At 35.1% G+C, this 21515-nt stretch overlaps 3 protein-coding genes and 1 pseudogene across 3 annotated transcripts; 2 read left to right on the forward strand and 2 right to left on the reverse strand.

The window, feature by feature from the left end:
* Positions 1–1468: 1468 nt before the first annotated feature.
* LOC114712260 (uncharacterized protein At2g02148-like) lies at positions 1469–6188 on the reverse strand. The gene is made up of 9 exons (XM_028896750.1): positions 6121–6188; positions 5735–6034; positions 5266–5389; positions 4804–5136; positions 4272–4443; positions 4082–4205; positions 3700–3756; positions 2708–2956; positions 1469–1751 (listed from the first exon to the last, which is right to left on the reverse strand). Exons 2-9 carry the CDS (start codon positions 5918–5920, stop codon positions 1650–1652), a joined length of 1347 nt encoding a protein of 448 aa, XP_028752583.1. The 5' UTR covers positions 5921–6034; positions 6121–6188; the 3' UTR covers positions 1469–1649.
* Positions 6189–8341: 2153 nt separating this feature from the next.
* On the forward strand, positions 8342–11388 carry LOC114712262 (pentatricopeptide repeat-containing protein At5g13770, chloroplastic). Its single transcript, XM_028896752.1, has 2 exons — positions 8342–9497; positions 10224–11388. Exons 1-2 carry the CDS (start codon positions 8372–8374, stop codon positions 10958–10960), a joined length of 1863 nt encoding a protein of 620 aa, XP_028752585.1. The 5' UTR covers positions 8342–8371; the 3' UTR covers positions 10961–11388.
* Positions 11389–12357: 969 nt separating this feature from the next.
* On the reverse strand, positions 12358–18166 carry LOC114712265 (beta-glucosidase 11-like; annotated as a pseudogene).
* A 2615-nt stretch (positions 18167–20781) lies between these two features.
* LOC114712264 (defensin-like protein) lies at positions 20782–21441 on the forward strand. Its single transcript, XM_028896755.1, has 2 exons — positions 20782–20887; positions 20992–21441. The coding sequence occupies exons 1-2, from the start codon at positions 20821–20823 to the stop codon at positions 21162–21164; spliced, it is 240 nt and encodes a 79-aa protein (XP_028752588.1). The 5' UTR covers positions 20782–20820; the 3' UTR covers positions 21165–21441.
* The last annotated feature ends 74 nt before the right edge of the window (positions 21442–21515 follow it).

Here is a 21515-nt window from a genome sequence, read left to right on the forward strand (position 1 = left end):
TTATCCTTAGATGAGTCCTATGTGTCACTTGCACCCTCAACTTTCTCCCACATACATCTGACAACTGAGAGTTCTAGGAAGTCTGCATATCTTGGATATTTGTACAAATCAAAATGTTGGATGTAGTTATTTTGTTTCATAATCGGGCTGCTGGAGTTATGGATCTTTTTATTTGGAATTAATAAGTACTGCAAGTATATGTTAGATGGTCTGCTATAATATATATTTTTCTGCACAGGCTCCATATCATACTCTTATTTCATGCATAAACAGTTTTTGACTAAGAACCAAGTATGAGAACCAATTACTTGTGCATGCCAACAGGCTTGAATTGGAGGTACGTTCGAATTATCTTCAATGTTGGGAAGGTTACTTTCATGATAGGCACTAGAGGAATTCTTGCATACTTGCATTCTTGGCTGAGTGCTCATTCATCATTTAGACTTTACCTTGAGGACGAGCTAGCTTTCAAGGGAGCTGCAACTGATGGCAACCCAAGCCCAGCGAACGAAAGAATGCATGACTCATCCCACAACTTAGCCCAACAACCTTAGTGGAGAAAGTACAGTTGGTTGAAGTTCACACTACATGATTTATAGAGAATATTTATTAGGCCGGTGGTCCTTAAAAGTAATGTGGTTTCACATTAGAAGGGTACCATTTGGGTTGCTATCTTGATATTTTCCTTTTTCTTGTTTGTTTTCGCTTGTGTTACATTCTGAGCATTCTCGCTTGACAAGGCAAGCAAATGATTAATCATCTTTTTTAGTTGGAGTTTCACCCTCGTGATATATAAATAAAGCACAATCTTGCCTTCTTCACGAACCCGGCCGCTCTTAATTCTTATCTCAAAATTCTTATATTTGCCCTTTTTGGTTTTCGAGTTTGATTGGATCTGTTGTTTTGTGATGTTCTTGGTTTTCAATACCACAGCTAATTAATTCAATTGTCTCTTATCAACAAGAAAAAAATCGTCTCTATCCACAATGACTCGCTACTCCCTCTCACAACTAAAATAAGTCTCCTTTTCAAACAGCTTCTGTCACTTAAAACCTAAAGCTCGGGTGCATTTCCCCTCGTCTTCGCAAGAAAAAAACCCTAGCCTCTTTTTCTCAGGAAAACAAGTCTCTTTTTAAAATTTCTTTTGTTAATAAAAAAAATTGGTCTAATTGATGAAGATGAAATTTACAAGTCATTAAGGCTTGAGTTTAAATTTTACTATTAATGCAAGCCCTCTGTTAATAGGTAATTTATAATTATCATTATAATTTAAGCACATCTTTATTACAAAAAGTTGATCCAATTGTTATTAAGCCCATCTTTCAATCCCAGACAACCTCCAAAACCTACCATGTCCCCTGGTCTATGGGAAAGAAGTTAAAGTGAGGGAGTAAATCCAAAGGTTATTTGTTCTAGTCGCCCGAAAGTGAGAACTATCAAAGGACTGCGTCGACGCACGCACGCACGCTAATGCAAACAATTTTCTCTTACTATTTACATGATTAAATGCATTTCCCAAAAATGTGAAAATGCTTAGGAAAGCTAATTTATACATGAACTATGAAGACATTTGATCAGAACTAGGACGAATGGTGAGGACAAACCCAACTCACGAATATGGCTGCACTTCGAAGTTTGAACACTCAATATCATATTCCAAACCTCTTTGAACCACACTCGGAGCAAAATTTAGATGCTTCTCTCAGAAATGGGGCCCCACATTCATCACAAAACTTTGCAGGACTCGATGGCTGCAACGCAATGGTAAAGCTTCTCAGTCAGGAAAAAGGACAGCAGTTACACAATATCAAGTTATCTCAATTATCAAAATCAATTGCCCTGCTAAACTCCCATGGAGCATAACAAGATAACACTGAGTCTTCCACTATGATAGAAGCCCAGAGCAACAACAGAAGAATTACAACGAATTGATAAAATCGCAAATCTGCATTCATAAATAAAATAAGAGCCTAAAAAATAAGAAACAAGCGCAGGGCCGAAACACAAATCACACACACATAAAACATAGCAATTATGAGTAAAATGTGCCTTTTATCAGAATATAGAAGCAAATTCATTTTAATTGGATTCGGAAAGACATTGACATAAATAAGGGATCATCATTCACATTTCCCTAAAAGTGACATCGTTGCTGGTATTTTTATAGTTCTCAGATATTATTACTGCTAGAAATAGCGTAGATAATGGAACTATTTTGGCATATGTGCATATTAGCTATCTCGTTGGTCCCTTGTCTCCAGATTTGCAATTGCCTTATCGCAGCTTCACTGATACCTATAAGCACCCATGTATTATGCTTCAATGAACATCCATAAGAATTCGAGACAACTTGTCATGGCTTCGGAGCCTTAAGCTCCCTCTAAATTCTTGTGCGTTCATTGCCATTTTTTTTCATTTCTACTTGGGTCAATGACCTACATTTCACCAACTTGAATCTTTCTAGATCAGTCTGGTTTCCAACTTATCCAAACACCCTGAAATCACTGTGCACTTTTAGTGCTTTGGTTCATACAAGAATCTCAGATCATAGGAAGTTTCGTTTTGTTAGCTTTACCATATGGTGACCAATTCTTGAGATTTAAATTACAGAGTTTTTTGCCTCCTTTTTTACACACACACACACAACTATTTTCATTCAATAGAGTTTGAAGGGGAAAAACCCTCAATTTCTACAAAATATACTCACCAGTATATGCAGGCGTCCACCAACATGGCCACTTGTGAGTGGTTGTAAGCAGGGCAACTGTTGAGATATTGTTGGTGACTGGTGAGCATGAGAAATTTCAGGTAAGTGTGAGGAAGGACCACAGTGATTGTTGTGAGAATAGGGGCCTGCATGCTGACTCTGATGCATAGTTTGATGGTTCTGGTGAACTGGATGAAACTGAGGCTGATGAGCCAAAGCTTGCATGTGATGTTTGCATGGAGTTTGCTGCTGAAAATACATGAAGAAATAAAAATGGTGCCTATGTTCTAAATTTCTAACGCATCAGCAAGATCAAAATCAGTCATGTCTTCTCGTCAGTTCAGTGGAAGATTCACATTTCACATTAACCATTAAGATTGCAGTGAAAATAGGGGCATGGGGGGAATATAAAGAATTTGATCTCAAAGAGAAAATAAGGATACAATCTTTAACTTTAACCATCATATTTATTTCTTCCTTTGCTTGTTGTCTAACCAAACATTTCAAATTTTCTTTCCTTCTTTGTTCTTTTTCTTTTTCCATTTCTTCTAAATCTAGATAATTATAAGAAATTTCATTCCCCCTTACAATATGGTGACATGATATCACCAATTCATCAACTGTTCTCGTCTAGACCATGCAATAGTTGGTGTTTCGGCAAAACTGATAAGGTGATCTGTATTGATAAGAGTTGTCAAAATAGTACAATTTGCACAGATAATAAACCTCAGCAACAAGTTTTGCAGGGTGAACTGGGAAATCAAATGAATAAAATGTAATTGAGATGATGCAAAAGACAGGTATCAAGTAGTCATGTGACTGGGGCACGTCAGACCCCAACGGCCACAAAACTGTAAATGTGGTTACAATGATTACCGTCATCTCTGCAATCTTCAAATGAATTGGTTTGAAGTGACAAAAACACTAATTGCTGACCAACCAATTGAAAGACAAACTTATAAGAAAAGCAAATTAACTTGTGCTTCACTTACAGAGCGAAATCCTTGAGAAGTACTCAATGTAGACGAGTTGTCAGCTCCAGGATAACTCTGCAGAATTGAGTCAAGTCAGGACCATGAAACACTAAATGAAGTTTGGATTTACAAAAGCCCATAAACTAGAATGCAGTTACTCTCTCAATATTGTATGACCAAGCTATTGACGTGGTTTTATGAATATCAATCATGATTATGGAGTCAAAAATAGCCAAGCGCATAAATTAATAATTTGAGCTGAGCCAACTGAACTTCATTGCCAAGGTTCATACATAGAAATTGCATTTTTAGTAATGCTTAAAAAGTTGCAGTCACAGAAACTTCTCTTAGAAGTTTAGAAGGAGCATTTCATTGCCAAAATGAGCCATATTATGCTTACAGGTAGACCAGAGATATTGGCCATCATGTTTGATGCTGTACGCCTAAACTTGTGTCTTGGAGAATAAAATTTATAGTCACGTGCAGAGATAGCAACCTCGTGGCGACCTGTCAATCTCTTAAACCTGAAACAAACAAGTCAGACAAGCATTTGCAATTGGTAAAGTAAAACACCAAGATGCTCAACTTACCACTCAGCATCATCAATAGGCATGGCATCTGGTTTTTCAACAATATTCAAACCATTGACTACCACAAAGCGGACACGCTTCTCTTCTTGAATTACTAGTTCTGGAAACCTTGTCCTTGTTTCCATGGAAGTTGCCAATTCTCTTCTCTTGTATGTGCATGGTCCTGACGGGGAGCAGCTTGATAAAGACATCAGTGAATCAAAAACTGTGAAGAAAAATAAATAGAAGTCCATCCACGTCACAATGCATTAGTTTCCCAAAAATGTCCAACTCACTCTTATCTTAGAGGGTAAGTAACAGAAGAGTGCGTAAACTTAAATCTTATAGAAGATCTCATTATTATGCATTTATTTATTTTATAGATAAAATTAAAAGCATATTAGGTTAGTTATGATTGGTTTGACCACGGTCCCACTAGTGAACTTTGAACCAATTCCTCGACTAGTCTGAGGACTGATTCAATTCTCATAATTTTCTTTCTTTTTTTTTTTTTGGGGGGGGGGAGGCGGCGGAGATTTCTGTACCTTTCTTTGGAAATTCTTGGCAAGTTTTCGGTACAAACCACCAGCTGCTTCTAGCGCTACCCCAATTGTCTTTTCACGAATGCCATTCAAGGAAGCAAGCCGGGTGTTGACATCATTTACTAAGCTTTCGTACATGTTTGCAATATACATCAGAGGTAAAGCAAAACTAGGATCTCCTTCATACTGGGCCTCTCTTGTCTTCCTTTTATTGAGCTTATCTTGCCCACACTGAGCAGTGTAATCAGCCTCAGAATCAGCCACTTCAATTACATGGTCATCAATAAAATGATCCACAACAATTTGTAGAAATCTTGCCCTTGCTGATTCGATGGGTGAAACATCTAGTTTGAAGTTGCGATAAAATGAGTTTGCAACAACTTCATCTTAAATGATCACATATATTTAACCCAAAGACAAAAATTCCTATCAACTAAAAGAATAAACAAGTCCAAGAAATTTTAGTACTTCACCATCAATGGTCAAGATATTATAAGGGTCCCTTGAAGAGTCGTTGTTCTCGAGACTGGAGCGATCCTCTTCAACTTCCACATTGTGAAGTGGCAAGGAATTCCTATGGGGTTCATGCATGCAGTCCTGCAAAACAAGTACAAATCATCTGTATAATTAAATTACTCTACAACCACAAGCATATACTTTCTTGCTCAAGCCCACCCATCAACCGGCTGCCTGAAAAGTTGAATAAACTATGCACAACGGAGACAATCCATGATGACAAGGATACAGGACATGAATCACATAAATAGCGTGAAAGAACAAATTCTGCAGTGTTTGTATGAAAATTGAAGTTATGTATCAGCTCTGATAGAAAGACCGCATATGCATAGGACAAGATACGGCTCCCACTTTTAGGCTTTAAACAAGGGGAAATTTTTTCCTTAATAGGGGGGGGGGGGGGGGACACCAGGCAATACAACTTACGACGGCACCAGTATCATTATCATTGTCCAAGCTATCTTCGGTGACAGCTTCGCGATCGACCTCGGCTTCGATGTCATCCATATCGGAGGTTCTACTCTCAACGGTGTTGAGAACGTGGAGTGGGCCCTCAATGAACGAAGTGGGAGAGTTGAGATTATAGTGCTGCACAGGAACCCTAGTCCCCATTTTCCACTGACTCGGAAAATGAAAAATAGAGGCTGATTTCGTACTCCAAAGTCAGCCAAATTCGGGAATTTCTTTCCCTGATGATTTTCCACCTTAAGTAGAAAAACTTGGTTCCTAGAAATGAAGAAGAAAGAACCCATTAAATTGAGTTATACAGTGAAGTAGAAGAAGAGAGTTGGAGGAGGAAAAGGAGGACAAACCACTAGCCAGAACTCAACGGCTATGCGGAGAAGAGGAGGGAAAGATTAAGAATCCAAAGCTGAGACCATACCTGAGGTCCTCGGCAGGTCAAAGCAGCCCCCAAACCTAAGCCCGATCTAGATGACTTGCCAAACCAGAGCTTTTCCGGCTTCACACCAGAAATTATTTATTTTTTATTTATTTTCATTTCAATTCAATCACAGGTTCTGTTTTAGGACTTAATTACGTTCAATTTAGATGTGTTTTTATTGGCTTTCGAATGTGCTCATAAAAAATGTTTATTTTTATTTAAATTTTCAATGAAATACTTAAAATACACATTTTTCACAATACTAGTTTTTTGTCAATAAATACTAATGTTTTATAAAAAGTGAAAAAAGAGAAATTTGACTAAAAGTTCCTGTTTAAAAACTTAGTGGGTTAAAAGAACTTAAATTTAAGCAAGTGTAACTTGTCCGTAAGTGCAACATATCTTCCGCTATGTGTAACATATCATCAATAATGTGCAATAATTATTAATACTAGAGTTGTTGCACATAGCAAAAGATATGTTGCACACAACGGAAAATTTATTACACCCATAGATTACACTTGTACGCACTCAAATTTAAGTCTTTTTAGTCAATTAAATTTTTAAACAAGCATTTTTTACCAAATTTCCCAAACCAAAAAAAAACTGCTTGCCAAACCGGGGAAAAAAAAGGAGAGAAGGAAATAGGAAGCAAGCCAGGAGGATATAAATGGGGACAATAACCAAAAAAAGAAGTTGAAATTTTGTAAATACCAAACAAGAAATATCAACAAAAATTTATTGTCATTTGTAAATTCAGACTTGTTAATACTAATTAAAGTTATATTTTACTAAACCCGATTTGGAATTTGTAATTTTCAACTTCTTTTTCTGTCATTCTCCCACATAAATGAGGGGAAATTATTTTTAAAAAATAATACATAGTTTGATATTTTGTTATTAATATTTTTAAACAATTTTACAATGTAGATGGCAGAAAAAAAATATCATACATATAAAAAATTTTCACAAAAAGGACATGAGGAAATTTTAAATTAAATTAAAAAATCAAAGTCCATTTTTTTAAATAATCTAAGACAATACTACCGATCTAGTTAATTAATTTAAATAGATTAAAAAATTAGTTAAGTTATTTATTTGTAATAAATAGGTATTGTCTTTCCTAAAATACTCTTGTGTATTAGTTGGAATTGCCATTTAATATAACTTTTAATATGTGTAATTACTACAAGGATTATCTTGAAAAAATAGATAAATATAAAAGACAGAGTGAGTTTTAAGTTTATATTTAGGATCAAATTAAATATCAAACTAGTTATGATTAAATTAAATGTGAAACTAATTATTATTATATTAAGGATAGTGAAAAAATAAATTAACACATACAATTGAAATAGCATAGGTTTTCCATTGCTGGAAATGCTTGATGCATATTATAAATGAAAAATATTGCTACATTTTTATTTTTATTTATGCATTTACATTCTATTCTAAAATTTTAGAGAAAATGACAAATAAAGACCCCTAAATTATTAAAACTACACAAAGATCACCTGAATAAGTAAAATTACTATGAAGGACCCAGTCCCATATTGCAAAATATGAAATCTTAGAGAAATGTCTGAAATGCCCCTCAGTCAAATTGTAATTTGGTCTCCTGAAATTGTCGTCCGCTAAAGTAAACTTGTTATTTCCCATAGTCAACTTGTCATTTGGCATACCTTCAATCAAGTTGTGATTTGATCTATTGAAGTTGTTATTCGTTAAAGTGAACTTGTCATTTTCTATAGTCAACTTGTCATTTGACTGAGAGGTATTTCAGACATTTCATCAATATTTCATATTTATAATATGAGACTGGGTCCTCACGGTAATTTTACTTATTCAGATGACCTTTGCATAATTTCAGTAATTTGGAGGTCTTTATTTGTGAATTTCACAAAATTTTAAGACTTTTCCAAGCCAATACTCTGGGGGCACCGTAGACAATATATAATTTGTTCATAAAATATTGCGAACAGCGTAGCTTGGCTGCAAATAACTCACGTGGCTTCCATGGAAGCAGATAATTCTATGCCTGCCATTGTTCCACTCGTCAAATTTTGAGTGGCCAATGACCTTCCCATGCGTGACGAAATCTAGTGGACGATAAGGTATATATGGAACCAACCTTTTCTATACACTATTCTCTTCCAAATCTTATCCCTTCATTAACAATAATGGCCATTTCCAGTTCTGCAGACTGGTCTTTGGCTTCAACTACCAACTGCTGCAGAAGAAGAACCTACCACCTTCTTCATACTCTCGTACCCACTTCTCAATTCGCTTCCTTTTCCTCTGTTCCTCACTCCAATCCTCGATTCTTCACTGTTAGGTTCTCAGGCTCGCCCACTCCGATCTTGGAAGAAGAAGCATGTCAACCCCATGCTCCTGTAATCCAATTCGATGTGAAATTTTCAGATGATGTGTCGCAGTACTCAAAGCCTTCTGGTGCTGAGAATCTGAATGAGTTCGTTTGTGGGTTATTTGAAGATCCTCAAACGGAGGAACTTGGGTATGAATACTATCAAAGATTGAAAGAGAGGCCTGAGTTTAGACCAGAGGAATCAACTTTAGAGCATGTGATCAGGTATTTGCTGAGATTTAGGAAATGGGGCTCCATTTTATCTGTTTCAGAAGACCTGAAGATTTATTCTGTGTTGCCTGATGTAGCTACATGTTCTATATTGATTAGTAAATGCATAAGATCTAGGAAGTTCAGGATTGCCGAGGCATTTCTTGATGTTTTCCAGGATTCTCAAAGTACTGAAGTTGCTGTTTCAGCTTTTGATTCCGCCTTGAGAAGCTACAATAAGCTTCATATGTATAGGAGCAGTGTTTTAGTCTTTGAACGCATGATATCCACCAAGTTAACTGTTGCAGATTATTCCAGATGCTATCTACACGCTATGGAGGCTTACATGAAACTTGGTGATAGTGACAAAGTGGTCCAGTTGTTTCAAGAACTTGGAAGTGAACGATCATTGATTACTTCAAAAAGATATTGGTCTGTGATATATGGCATTTTATGTGAGTCATTAGGCCAATCAAGACGAGCATTCGAAGCTCTAAAGTACTTCAGGGACATGAATAAAAGAGGGGTTATTAATGATTCTATATATTCTACATTAATATGCTCCTTTGCAAGTTTGCGTAAGGTGGATGTAGCAGAGGAGCTTCTTAGAGAAGCAAAGAGGAAAACAAGGATAAAGGATCCAGAGGTGTACTTCAAACTTGTGTTGATGTACGTTGACGAAGGTTTAATGGAGAAGACTCTTGAAGTAGTTAAAACAATGGAAAATGCAGGTGATGCAGATGCCTTACATATTTTGATTCTTTAATTGAGTTTTGATGAAGGGATAATATATATATCTATATAAATTGTAGGAAGCTGCACACTGTTCATATTTTGTCCACTCTAACTAGAATTATATGTATTAGGAGATTTAAGATAGAGTTTCTTTTTGTCATAAGATACAGACATTACTACTTTACATTGACTTATTTGCAAACAAAGACTTCATCTTGAATGAGATAAATGTACATACATGTTGCAAGTTAATAGGACTGAGTTTTTATTATTTCTCGTTTATTTCATTCCCTCTTGTCATTCATTTTTCATTGCATATTTTCCAAAACCAAACATATAGTCAAAAGAAAGCCAGTCAACACATTACAGTGGAAGAGAGAAGATGCGCTTCTAAGCACATAAGCACTGGAAATGTCACAGATTACAGGGCATATGATGACTGTTTTCTTACCGTACTAGTACAGCCCATTTGTAGTTGCATTTGTTATCTGCTTTCACTCGCAAACCAAACCCGCCATCTTTATCAAAGTTAGCTCGATCTACTTATAATCACCTTCTTCATGGTCCAAAAAAGGTTGCCACAAAAATCAAGTTTATTTCTAGAAGATAGACCCAAAAACCAACCCCTCCTTTTGATTACTTGAAGTCATGTTACTTCTACAATGTTTCCTTGTTTCACATTGCATATACTGATACCGGAGCTAATGATTCTGCATTGGCAGGTATCAAGGTCACTGACTGCATACTATGTGCTATTATAAATGGCTTCAGCAAGAGGAGAGGATTTAGAGCTGCTATCAGTGTTTATGAGCAACTAGTTTCAAAAGGTCATGAACCAGGACAGGTCACCTATGCATCAATCATAAATGCTTATTGTCGTATTGGCCAATACACTGAAGCAGAGAAGGTGTTCTCGGAGATGGAACAAAAGGGCTATGATAAATGTGTTGTGGCCTACTCAAGCATGGTTGTGATGTATGGAAGAACAGGAAAGCTAAGAGAAGCCATGAGGCTTGTGGCTAAGATGAAAGAAAGAGGGTGCAATCCCAACGTGTGGATTTACAATTCTTTGATAGACATGCACGGGAGGGTAAAGGACTTGAGGCAGGTTGAGAAGCTATGGAACGAAATGAAGCGAAGGAAAGTCGCGCCGGATAAGGTTACCTACACGAGCATCATTGTAGCGTATAGCAAGGCAAGAGAGTTTGAAAAATGCATCAAGTTTTTCAAGGAGTACAGAATGAATGGTGGAGAGATTGATAGGGCTATGGCAGGTGTGATGGTGATGGTGTTCTCAAAGGTTGGACAAGTTGATGAACTAGTAAGACTATTAAGGGACATGAAGATGGAAGGGACAGGATTGGATGAGAGGTTGTATCAGTCTTCTTTGAATGCTTTAACTGAAGCCGGAATGCAAGTTCATGCCAGGTGGTTGCAAGAGAGCTTCAAAGTAGCATGAGGTATGATCTCCTCTGATTTAAGGATCCAGTGTGGAGAAAGATAGAAAGAATAGTGAGACCCACCTCTCAAGTAGGTCTGTGTGTGTGTGTGGGGGGGGGGGGGAATAGGCCTTTCAGTCACTAGAAGATATCTGTCAAAAGTGAAGCTAGAAACACTAGAAATGCTCTGGTATGTGTATATAACAATGTGTACCTTTCGTGTGAAATGGGGCTTCCAAATAAATCAATGTGTTTGGAAGATAGCTCTTGTAATTTTAATGTAAGTAAGGAGCAAGGACTAGTGAAGCATGAATCGTTAGGGTTTTCTTGGTGTTGCTTAATGTATCTATCATGTCTAAGCTTCTTGTCTTGGTTGTTGTGTGTATATACATACATAGGAAATTTGGGGATTTTGGTTAAATATTATTTCAACTTTTTTTCTTGGTTAGATTTGTGTTTTAGTGCCTATAATTTTTATGTAAATTTTTTTATTTTTGTCTGTAGTTTTGCAAAGCCATAACAATTGGGTTAACAACTTTTGATTTATTTCAAGCTATTAAACATTTGTTAGTATGTAAATAAATTGTTACTATTGCTAACCATAAACCATCTTGACATGTTGAATATGCAAAACTCATATCTCTTGATCAATGAGGGGGTATGGTAATATAGACATATGAATGGATGGATTTCAGTTTATTTAAATCATTCCTCCTGTAAAAAGGATTTTATTGCTTAAAAATAATGAAACTTGAGTTGAAAATTTTCGTCTCTAATCCATTTTAAAAACAATTTTTGGAGTTTAGGGTTTGTCTCTAACACATTTTAAGTAGAATTTATTCATTTATGAAAAATATAAATGATGCCAATTCCATAGAAATGCAATATATATATCCTGTTTATGTGCAAATTCAAGTTTAATGCATAAATTACATTACAAATTATTATAACAAAAGTACAGTACATTTAGCCAAGGTGATTAAGAGGGTGTTTGGCAACCTTACCAAAATCACTTTTGGAGCTCAAACCATGGTTTTAGGATTTAAATTGCCAAACACATCATATTTTTTATGAAACCATGGTTTGACCCACTTAAACTATGGTTTCATGAAAACCAAACAAAAAAAAAAGCTTTTGAAAGATATAGTTCTTTTTTTTACATTGTAATACTACCTCTAGTTTTTAATATAAGAGCTAATTAACTAATTTAAGTAGATTAAAAAAATTAGTTAAGTTAGTTATTTGTAATAAATAAGTATTATTTTTTTTAAAATATTCTTTCTAATTATATGTACTAACTAGAAGTATCATTTGATGAAATATTTAATATTTGTAACTATTACAAGAACTATTTTAGAAGCTATAGAGACACTCATAAATCATAATGCATCACTTCTTATGTTGAGACGCCTTTTACAAACTTGACATTCTAAGGAATCCAAGTTACATAGTACAACCATTTGTGCACTTAGAAGAATTAACACGTGAGAATTGAGATGAACTCTTCTCACGTTCAATGAGCTGCTCTTGATCCATAGTGGCTTTACTTAAAAACTGGGAGTACCATGTGGCAGAAAGCTTCGGCCTTCTTTTCAGATTTGGGGCATCCATATCAACATAATATAGACCATAACTTGAACTCTATCCACCAAACAACTCGAATGCATCCAAGAAGGACCACACAAAATAACCTCTTACATTGGAGCCATTTCTCTGACCATGTCAAATATTTTTGCATGAAAAAGAGAACCCAAAAAAAAAAAGAAAACAGAGATTAGAGATTGTGTTAATAAACTTCGAAGATCGAAGTGACCGTTCTAAATTGCTAGTATCACTTATGCTTACCTTAATGCATCAAGCGTTGCTCCAATATGTGCTTGCAAGTAGTTTACTCTTGGCCAGTCGTTCAATGAAGAATTTCGTAGTGTTCGTTGCCCTGTATAGTTACAGAGGTTGTTGCATACCATTTCATAAAAATTTGTATAGAGAAAAATTATATAATTTACTTGAAAAAATGATAATTTTTTTTTTAAAAGATTCTCTCTTCTCTTTGAAAAGTTTCAAATTATAAAATTTCCTTCTCATTCAGAAAACATACTATCAATAATCTATCAAAAATTTTATTGCATGTCATCAAAAATTTTTAAAATTTATTTACGAGTAATCCATTGAAATACCAAATTGAGGAGTAATTAAGCGATCAAATTGGAGGAAAAAAATATCTAAGAACTCAGCTGTCTGCCACAGAGAAAGAGAGGAATTACCGTTTTCATGAATGTAAATAGGAATATTAAAATAAACTTGCTTGAGGAACTCCAGCAACCCCTGTAAACCCCAAGGGGTAATGGGAAACTAAAACCAACCAACTGGTTAATTGTTACTCAAAACATATCCAACAAGGCAACAAGCAAAGGTCTGGCTATTTTATCATCTCTGGGGAAAAAATGGAAAAAACAAATAAAAAATAAAAACTTTCCATGCCTCAGACGAAGAATTTAAAGGACCTGCAACAAGCATAAAGCAAAATAATTTTTGGAGCTGAAAGACAGATTCTATCAAATAATGATGGCGTTAATACAAGTATGTGCAGCACAGAAGGTTTCTCCTCTAATCTCTATGAACTACTACCTCCAATTCTTAATATAAGAACTAGTTTGACTTTTAATTTGGTCTTAAATATAAGATCTCAATCCACTTTGTCTCTTATACTTATCTATTTTTTTTAAAGTAGTCATTGTAGTAGTTGCAAATGTTAAAGGTTCAATTAAATAGTAGTTTTAGTTAATACACATGATTAGCAAGAGTATTTTGAAAAATACAACACCTAATTATTATAAATAACTAACTTTACAAACTTCCTTAATCCATTTAAATTAGTCAACTCGTTTTTATATTAAGGAACGGAGGTAATATTACCTCTAGTTCAATTACAAATTAGATCTTACATTAAGGATATGATGTAATAATATTTATACTGCTTTTTTATAGGCTAATCAAGCCCAACCATAATTGTTGAAAGTTGGCAATCCTCAGTCTTTTTTTTTTTGGCTTTTTTTTGAAATTAGTTACTTGATAAATAAATATAGACAATTTATATTAACCAACAACCTATTAATATTGACTAGCAAGCTAACTCATAAGACAAGGGTCACATAAACTCATGGGCTGAACCAATCAATAAAAATCAACAGCGACAATATATCAGCAACTTGACTAAATGGTACTGGAATTATCAAGTCAATTGTTAAATAAATTAAAAGATTCTCATTCACGGGTCAATATTACTAGCAGTACAATAAAGGCCAGTCTGGTAGAAAATAGATTCACTTTTCATAGCATAAAAAATAAGATATGCCCTTATGAAAAAAAAATAGAGAGATAAATGAAATATTTGTATCTTCGTTATCATTACTCAACAACAACTATCTTTTCTATTAGGGATTTAAAGGATATTATACATATGCATATTTTTCTCGTTTTAATTTTTCATTCCGCTCAATTGAATTCTATTTTGAATATCAAATCATCCTATTGATTTGATGGGGATTATTTAAAAAAAGAGAGAGATCCTATTGTACTGATTGGTGGCAATGCATATCTTAGACACAATATAGCCTTCAACTTACCTGCCATTTCTATAGCCATATCTTCCATGACGTCTCTGTCGTCCATCTGTGGCCTGCTTGATCTGTTATTAACATAAAGTACGCTATAATAATTTAATCCTACGAAATCAACTGATCCTTTAACAGTGTTTGATTCAGTTTTCGTGAATGAAGGAAGTCTGGAACCAACGATCTTCTTCATTGTTTCCGGATATTCTCCAAGTAGCAAGGGATGCAAACACCTGCAACAACAAAGCGTAAATGAAACTCTATTAAAACAAGTCATCTACGTCAATTAACACGCATGAAAACATATGCTTGTTAAGCTAACTAACACAAGACAGAATAATACTCCATGAGATAGAAATCTTACTGGTAAGTGTAAATTATTCAGACTTCTCTTGACTTTTTCAAAAATTACAGAGACTTAACAGCATCAGTTTGCATGATTGAAGACCATACAATGAGTTCATGAACCAGCGAGGACATGTGATATTGTCATTTGAATGATTCCTTGAAGTTATACTACTTAGAGCACAGACATGGAATAAGATGTCTGGACAGACATGGTGAATTTGAGGAAATCACCATCTAATGAAAAAGTCCTGGGCCCTTCGACTGGCAGCTATGTCCTCGATGGTGTTTGTTAGAGGAAGATAATGAGAAGAATAGATATTGATCCCAACAAATCCATGTTGCTTATCCTGCAATGTACTCGTTTTTTCTGTGTGTTATATTATCACAACCATAATCAAGAATGTAAATTCACCTCAATTTTGTATCATTTGCAAATACCTCCCTCAACTTATGAAATTGAAAATACCCTCAAAAAAATAGACATTCAGATCCTTCATTCTGGCTTCCCATCAACATTATTGCATGAGATGCCACCTCAGATTCATTAAATTCTCACACAGCATACTCCCAATGGTCCCCAACTCAAGTTCCTAGTCTCAAAATTTCCTTCTGACTATTGATTTGCTGGATTGTTGGGCTCAAATGTGAATAAAGAGTGGAAAAAACTAGATAAATTTGAACTAGAGAAGAGATGAATATGTAGAAAAGTTTTATAAACTTAAAACTAATGATTTGGACCAATAAATGATGTCAAGCTCATATCTCCTCTCTCAAGTTCAATAAAGAAGAAGACCAAGTAAATGTCCCCAGAATTTGAGGTTTTTTGCCCCTAACATAAGGAATGTTGGATAAAAGGGTTTTGTTTATCAGTTTGTGTGGTTAGAAAAATTTAGAATGAGAATTTGATTGAATTTAATAGAAACATCATGTGGGGAGTATGCCACATGTGAAGTTAAAGGGTTGGAAATAGCATCTTAGCTGGCAATAACAATTGTAAATGATTCAAAGCACACTTTATTAGATCCGAGAGGAGGGTATATATACACAAAGGATAAGCCTAGGTAATTATAGCTTATTGAGAGCCTATCAGCCTACCCTATACAACCTGTCATGAAAAAGTTTATCTCCATTAGCATACCTTCCACACACACACACACACACAACCTCTAACCCTATTCTAATAACAAAATTGGACAGAACAATTTAAATCCTGAATGATTACAACTCAGTAAGTAGCAAAGAAGAAAACCAGAATTTTTAACAAATAAGAAAACTACATTTTTCCAAACAAAAAAGAAGGGTTATTTTAATTTTCAACACGTGCATATATGTTTACCTGATACTTTTCCCTATACAATCTAGCAGCTGACAGTATGTAATGGGTTGCAATATATGGCTCAATTGAGGAATTTCCAACAGTACAATTAACTCCAAAGGGAGGAGAACATCGCTTTGGTGGAGCAATTCCCGCGTCATAGCCTCCCAATACAAAAACGTTAGGCTCATTTATAGTAGTCCAATATTTAACCCTGTCACCAAATTCTTTGAAGCACAAATCTGCATAGGCTGTGAAGTCTTTTCTGCAAGCAATAATAACCATGTCAACATATGTCAGATTGTACTCACGATAAAACTATTTTTGATATAAACTCCCCGGTAACACAATTTATCACAGTTCAAAATTAAAAGCCATACATAATTCTTTGACTGACCCATCCTCCATAATCATCCTCAAGTGCTTGGGGTAAGTCATAATGATGTAAAGTAACATGAGGTTGGATTCCTGTATGATGGAAAAGAAAAATCAGTAATTGGAAGGGGCAAATTAAATCACAGTATGCAAGGGAATAAAGGAAGATGACCATGGCTTATGAGCTCATTAATGAGGTTGTTGTAATATTGCACTCCCTTAAGGTTAACTGCTCCTTTTCCATCTATAAACATATGAGGAGAGACAGTGAGAAAGAGTTTGAAACGATAGGAGGGTAATGAGAATTAGTGTAACTCTTTGCACCTGGAATAACCCTTGACCATGAGATTGAAAATCTGTACGCGTCTAAGCCCATTTTAACCATGAGTTGCACATCTTCCTGCAACAGAATGAACTTACAGAGTGATAGAGAAGGAGACAGAGAGAAACAGAGATGGAGAAAAACTAGGACTATAACATCATTGAGTGAAGTGCTGTAAAGAGAGTCTATATTACATAGCCAAACTACCTAATCTTGAACAAACTCTAAAAATGCGCATCTGAGTGCAGACGCGGCAGCCATATTACCGCACTCTTGCACAGTAGATATACAGGTATTTACAAAGCAATACAAACTAAAAAATCAACAGAACTAAAATATGAAAATTTTCACGATGTCTATAAATGCCTTGTCAATGAAGAATTGTGAAGGCTCTAATGTCCCTATTATACTTATAAAGTAAGAAAGCGTATCAACTGACCTTATATTTGTGGTATTCATCACTTGCTATGTCTCCATCAGCTCCGCCTACGTAACCTGAAAGTTAAAATCACAAGTAGTGATAGAACTTTTGGAAATTCATAGGGAAAGTTCAGAACTTGAAAGCAGCTCGACACATCAATCGTTAAAGCAACTGAAAAATGCTTAAGCAAAGTGGCAATTCGGAAACAGTAACAATGCTTATATATTAATTCTCACATGCACGGAGTTTCAGTTTGCCATTTTATTACCAGCATGGGCGAATGTATCCCATATGCTGGGCTTTCTCCCGTCTTCATTTGCAGCACCTTCAACCTTCGACGACGTATATTCCTCCATCAGTAGAAAAACAGCATAAAGCGCAGCAAATACTATCTAACTGTTTATTAATTTGTTAAAAATGCGGACTTTTATTTTATTTTATTCTATTACATTTTGCTGGTTCCAGAAAGGTCGCCGGAATCGGAAATCGAGGAGGAGGAGGAAAACCTGATAGGCTGAAGTGGAGGCTCCGAACACGAAGTCCGGCGGGAAGTGACGTCTGCTAAATGTATCCGCACCAAACACTATCAGTGGCGCCACTGCTACTGCAAATATCACCACTAACAAGCCAGATTCTTTCATCATTAATTCTTCCGGGCTGCTCTTCTTCTCTTCTAGTTCGATTGGTGATGACTCTCTGGATCACCATATCCTCTTCGTACACTGCCTTTATCTTTGTGGGGACCAGCAAGCTCGACTCGCTTTTCTTGGAAATCCCGAATCCGTTGGAACGCAACGTGAATACTATAAGCAACTTTCACGTAACCCAACACAAAATTCTTTTGACACGTACAACTCTCAACGTAAACTAGTTTATCTAAACAGATATATTATTATCTGATCTCCAACCCAAATAGTCGTCAAGTACAATCATCATCTATATTATACGGTATAGATGTGAGAAGAAAATAAAAATAAAAAATAAAAAATAGTATCAAAACAAATTCTCCAATTACCTTATAAACATGTTGGATACAGTTTTTTCTCAAATTTAAGTCCATTTTAGCTCTGATATTTGTCATAGGAGCATTTTAGAGAGGGACATTTGTGAGAATTAAGTGATTTATTTAATTTTTTTAATTAACTTAAATTAATCAAATAGTTATTACTCCAAGTACAACAGGAGGAGTAATATTTATGAAATTTTTTGCATGGATTTTATTTAATATGTAACTTTTTTAAAAATTATTACTTGTACCCTGGTCCAGAACCTCTCCTCTTTTCTTTTTATCCCCTTCCCTCCTCTTCTTTTTCTAACTGTTATATAATGGTTCATATTTTAATTTTTATAAACTATTTATAAACAAAATTTAAAAATATTTAGTACATTTGCAAATCATTAAAATTAAATTTTAATAAAGTTTATAATTTATAATTTATTTATTTATTTTTATAATTTAATATTTTAATAATAGTTTTAAAAAGATTTAAACCTCAACCATTGAAATATTAATCCAATGGTTAGAAAAAGGAGAGAAGGAAAGAGAATGGGAAGGAAAGATGAAAGGTCCGGAACTGCTTGCCCTCGTAACACCCACCCATATAAAAGCCACTTCTTTTGTCCTTGATGTAAGATTTTATTAACTAATTTGAGTAGATAAATATGATATTTTTTTTCTAAAACATTATAAGCATTTTTCTTAATCCCTTCCTCCCCCACTTAATTATTATTGAAAAAACATCAACAGGATTAATTTAGACAAAAAAATTGATAAATATGTAAAATAGGTCCAGATCAATATCAACTCTTAAATTACATGCCCAATGAGTATTTTAGAAAGAAACAAGGCCATATCAACGACATCATCATCAACTCAATAAAAGCAGAGCTAGTCGTAATCTTAAATATTTCATCTGAAAAACCTGGATGGATCATGATCAGGTTCTATGCCAACATCAGCACATAATTCATTAATTATCTTTTCCATTAGTAATTACTTACTTTCCTTTTTTTTTCTTACATGAATAATAATAATTTCAGATATGCTTTGATTGATATCATACAAGTGTGCGTCCAGAACTGGGAACATCACACATCAACCCTGAAAATCTGCATGAGAGCTCATTAAAGATGTTTCGAGTGAAGCTGCTGTGAACTGTGATCCACATGTGAAGATCCTCGTCCCACGTTTCACGTACATGAGTTTGTGTTCATATCAGTGTCGGCATGTCACCGTCACCAAAAACAAAAAAAAAAAACGCCATTATTAGATATCTTCAACAATCGGTCCCATCACATATGTACTACTGTGTCATGTTAGTGTGTTGGCCTAGGGTGAGTGTTATCCATACTACTATTAGAAGTCGGTAAGAAAATTTGATCTTCCTGTGATTATCAGTCAGATAAAGTGGGGGGGAAAAAAGAAGAAGACATTATCCTTATAAAGGTTTAGATCTTGATTAAGCATCTGGGAAGAAAGAGTTAGAGTAGCAGCATCCATTGGCCAAAAAAATGGTAGAAAATTGTTTGAGGTGATTTGTACATGTACAAAGAAGGTCATGGACGCATCGATAAGAAGAATAGATTGAACAATACAAAGTCTTCTAAAAAAGATTAAGAGAAGACCAAAGTTTAATGAGATTATTGATGAGCAAGGCGTTTTAATTAACAATTTGTTTAAAAATTTGGTTATTGGCAATGGCGTTGTGCAGCCTATATATCTAGTTAATTGATCCTAGTTAATGAGATAATATTGGTTGTTGTTAACTCGTTATTGTATCTTACTGTTTACTACCTCCGGTCCTAATTATAAAAGCCAGTTGACTAATTTGAGGAGATTAAAGAAGTAAATTGAGTTAGTTATTTGTCCTAAATAGGTACTGTCTTTCCTAAAATATCCTTGCTAATCAAGTGTATTGACTAGAATTATCATTGTTAGAAGGGCTACTTTGAAAAAAAATGTATAAATATGAGAGACAAAATAGATTAGGATCTTATATTTAAGACCAAAATAAAAATTAAACAGAATCTTATATTAAAAATCGGAGCGAAGGTAGTACATATATATATGCATGTATATTGCCTGTCTTCTTATCTCCATCCAAAATGAGATCAAAGATTGAAATAGCTACAGCCTGAAACCCAACCCCACTGGTTAAGTGATAAATACAAGTGTACGTCTACTGATGAAAAAACCAATGTTGAGCCAAAAACACAGTGCGATAAGTAATGCAGGAGACATTAAGACAGAAGCAGCGGCAGAGCATTTATGAGTGGTCATTTTCCATTATCCAATGAAAGTCACAGAGATTAAGATTTGGTTAATTATTAACCCACATTGATAATCTCATGCTTACCTTAATTAATTACCATCTCTTCCATTATTTAAAGACCTTCTCCCTCCCTCTTTCATTCGCACCAGCATCATCAAACCCCACTGATTCCTCTCTCTCTCTCTCTCTCTCACTACTCTGTCACTTCCTCATATGGCTCGTTCTCTGCCCCAACTTGTTTCTTCCATCTTCCTCCTCTTCCTCCTGCTTCTGGCCACAGGTACAGAACTAGAAGTTATTTAGATCGTGGTTGTGTACGTGTGTGTGTGTGTATATATATATATATATATAATATGATATGATACATGGGGCTGATTTTAGCAGGGATGGGGCCAAGAATGGTGGCAGAAGCGAGGATGTGCGAGTCAGCGAGCCAACGCTTCAGAGGAATATGTGTGAGGTCCTCTAACTGTGCCTCTGTGTGCCAGTCGGAGGGCTTCGCCGACGGCCACTGCCGTGGGTTCCGCCGCCGTTGCCTCTGCCGCAAACAATGCTGAGTGCTCCTCAAATACGTTCAACCTCATGTCGTCTGGGGGGAGAAACATCATGATGTGTTGTGTTGCAGAATAATTGTACCCTCACTCTATTATGCATTGGGTACTTTCGTTGTGTAAACAGTGTCAAGAGTCTTAAATCCATCCATATTCTCCATTATATATACGTACCTGCAATACCAAATAATTTATGTGTTGATAACCTGTACTTTTTTTCTTTTCCTTTAGTCTAGTCTTGAGTAAGGTAACTATACAACATGGGCTATTTGGATTGGCAGCAGTAAAAATAATTTATTTTTAATTTGGTTTTTAAAAAAAGTTAGATTAAGTAATGTGATTTATGTGTAGATTAAT

Source organism: Neltuma alba, unplaced genomic scaffold (genome assembly GCF_004799145.2).
Source record: "Neltuma alba isolate B1F8T4 unplaced genomic scaffold, ASM479914v2 tig00011342_pilon, whole genome shotgun sequence".
Lineage (NCBI taxonomy): Eukaryota > Viridiplantae > Streptophyta > Magnoliopsida > Fabales > Fabaceae > Neltuma > Neltuma alba.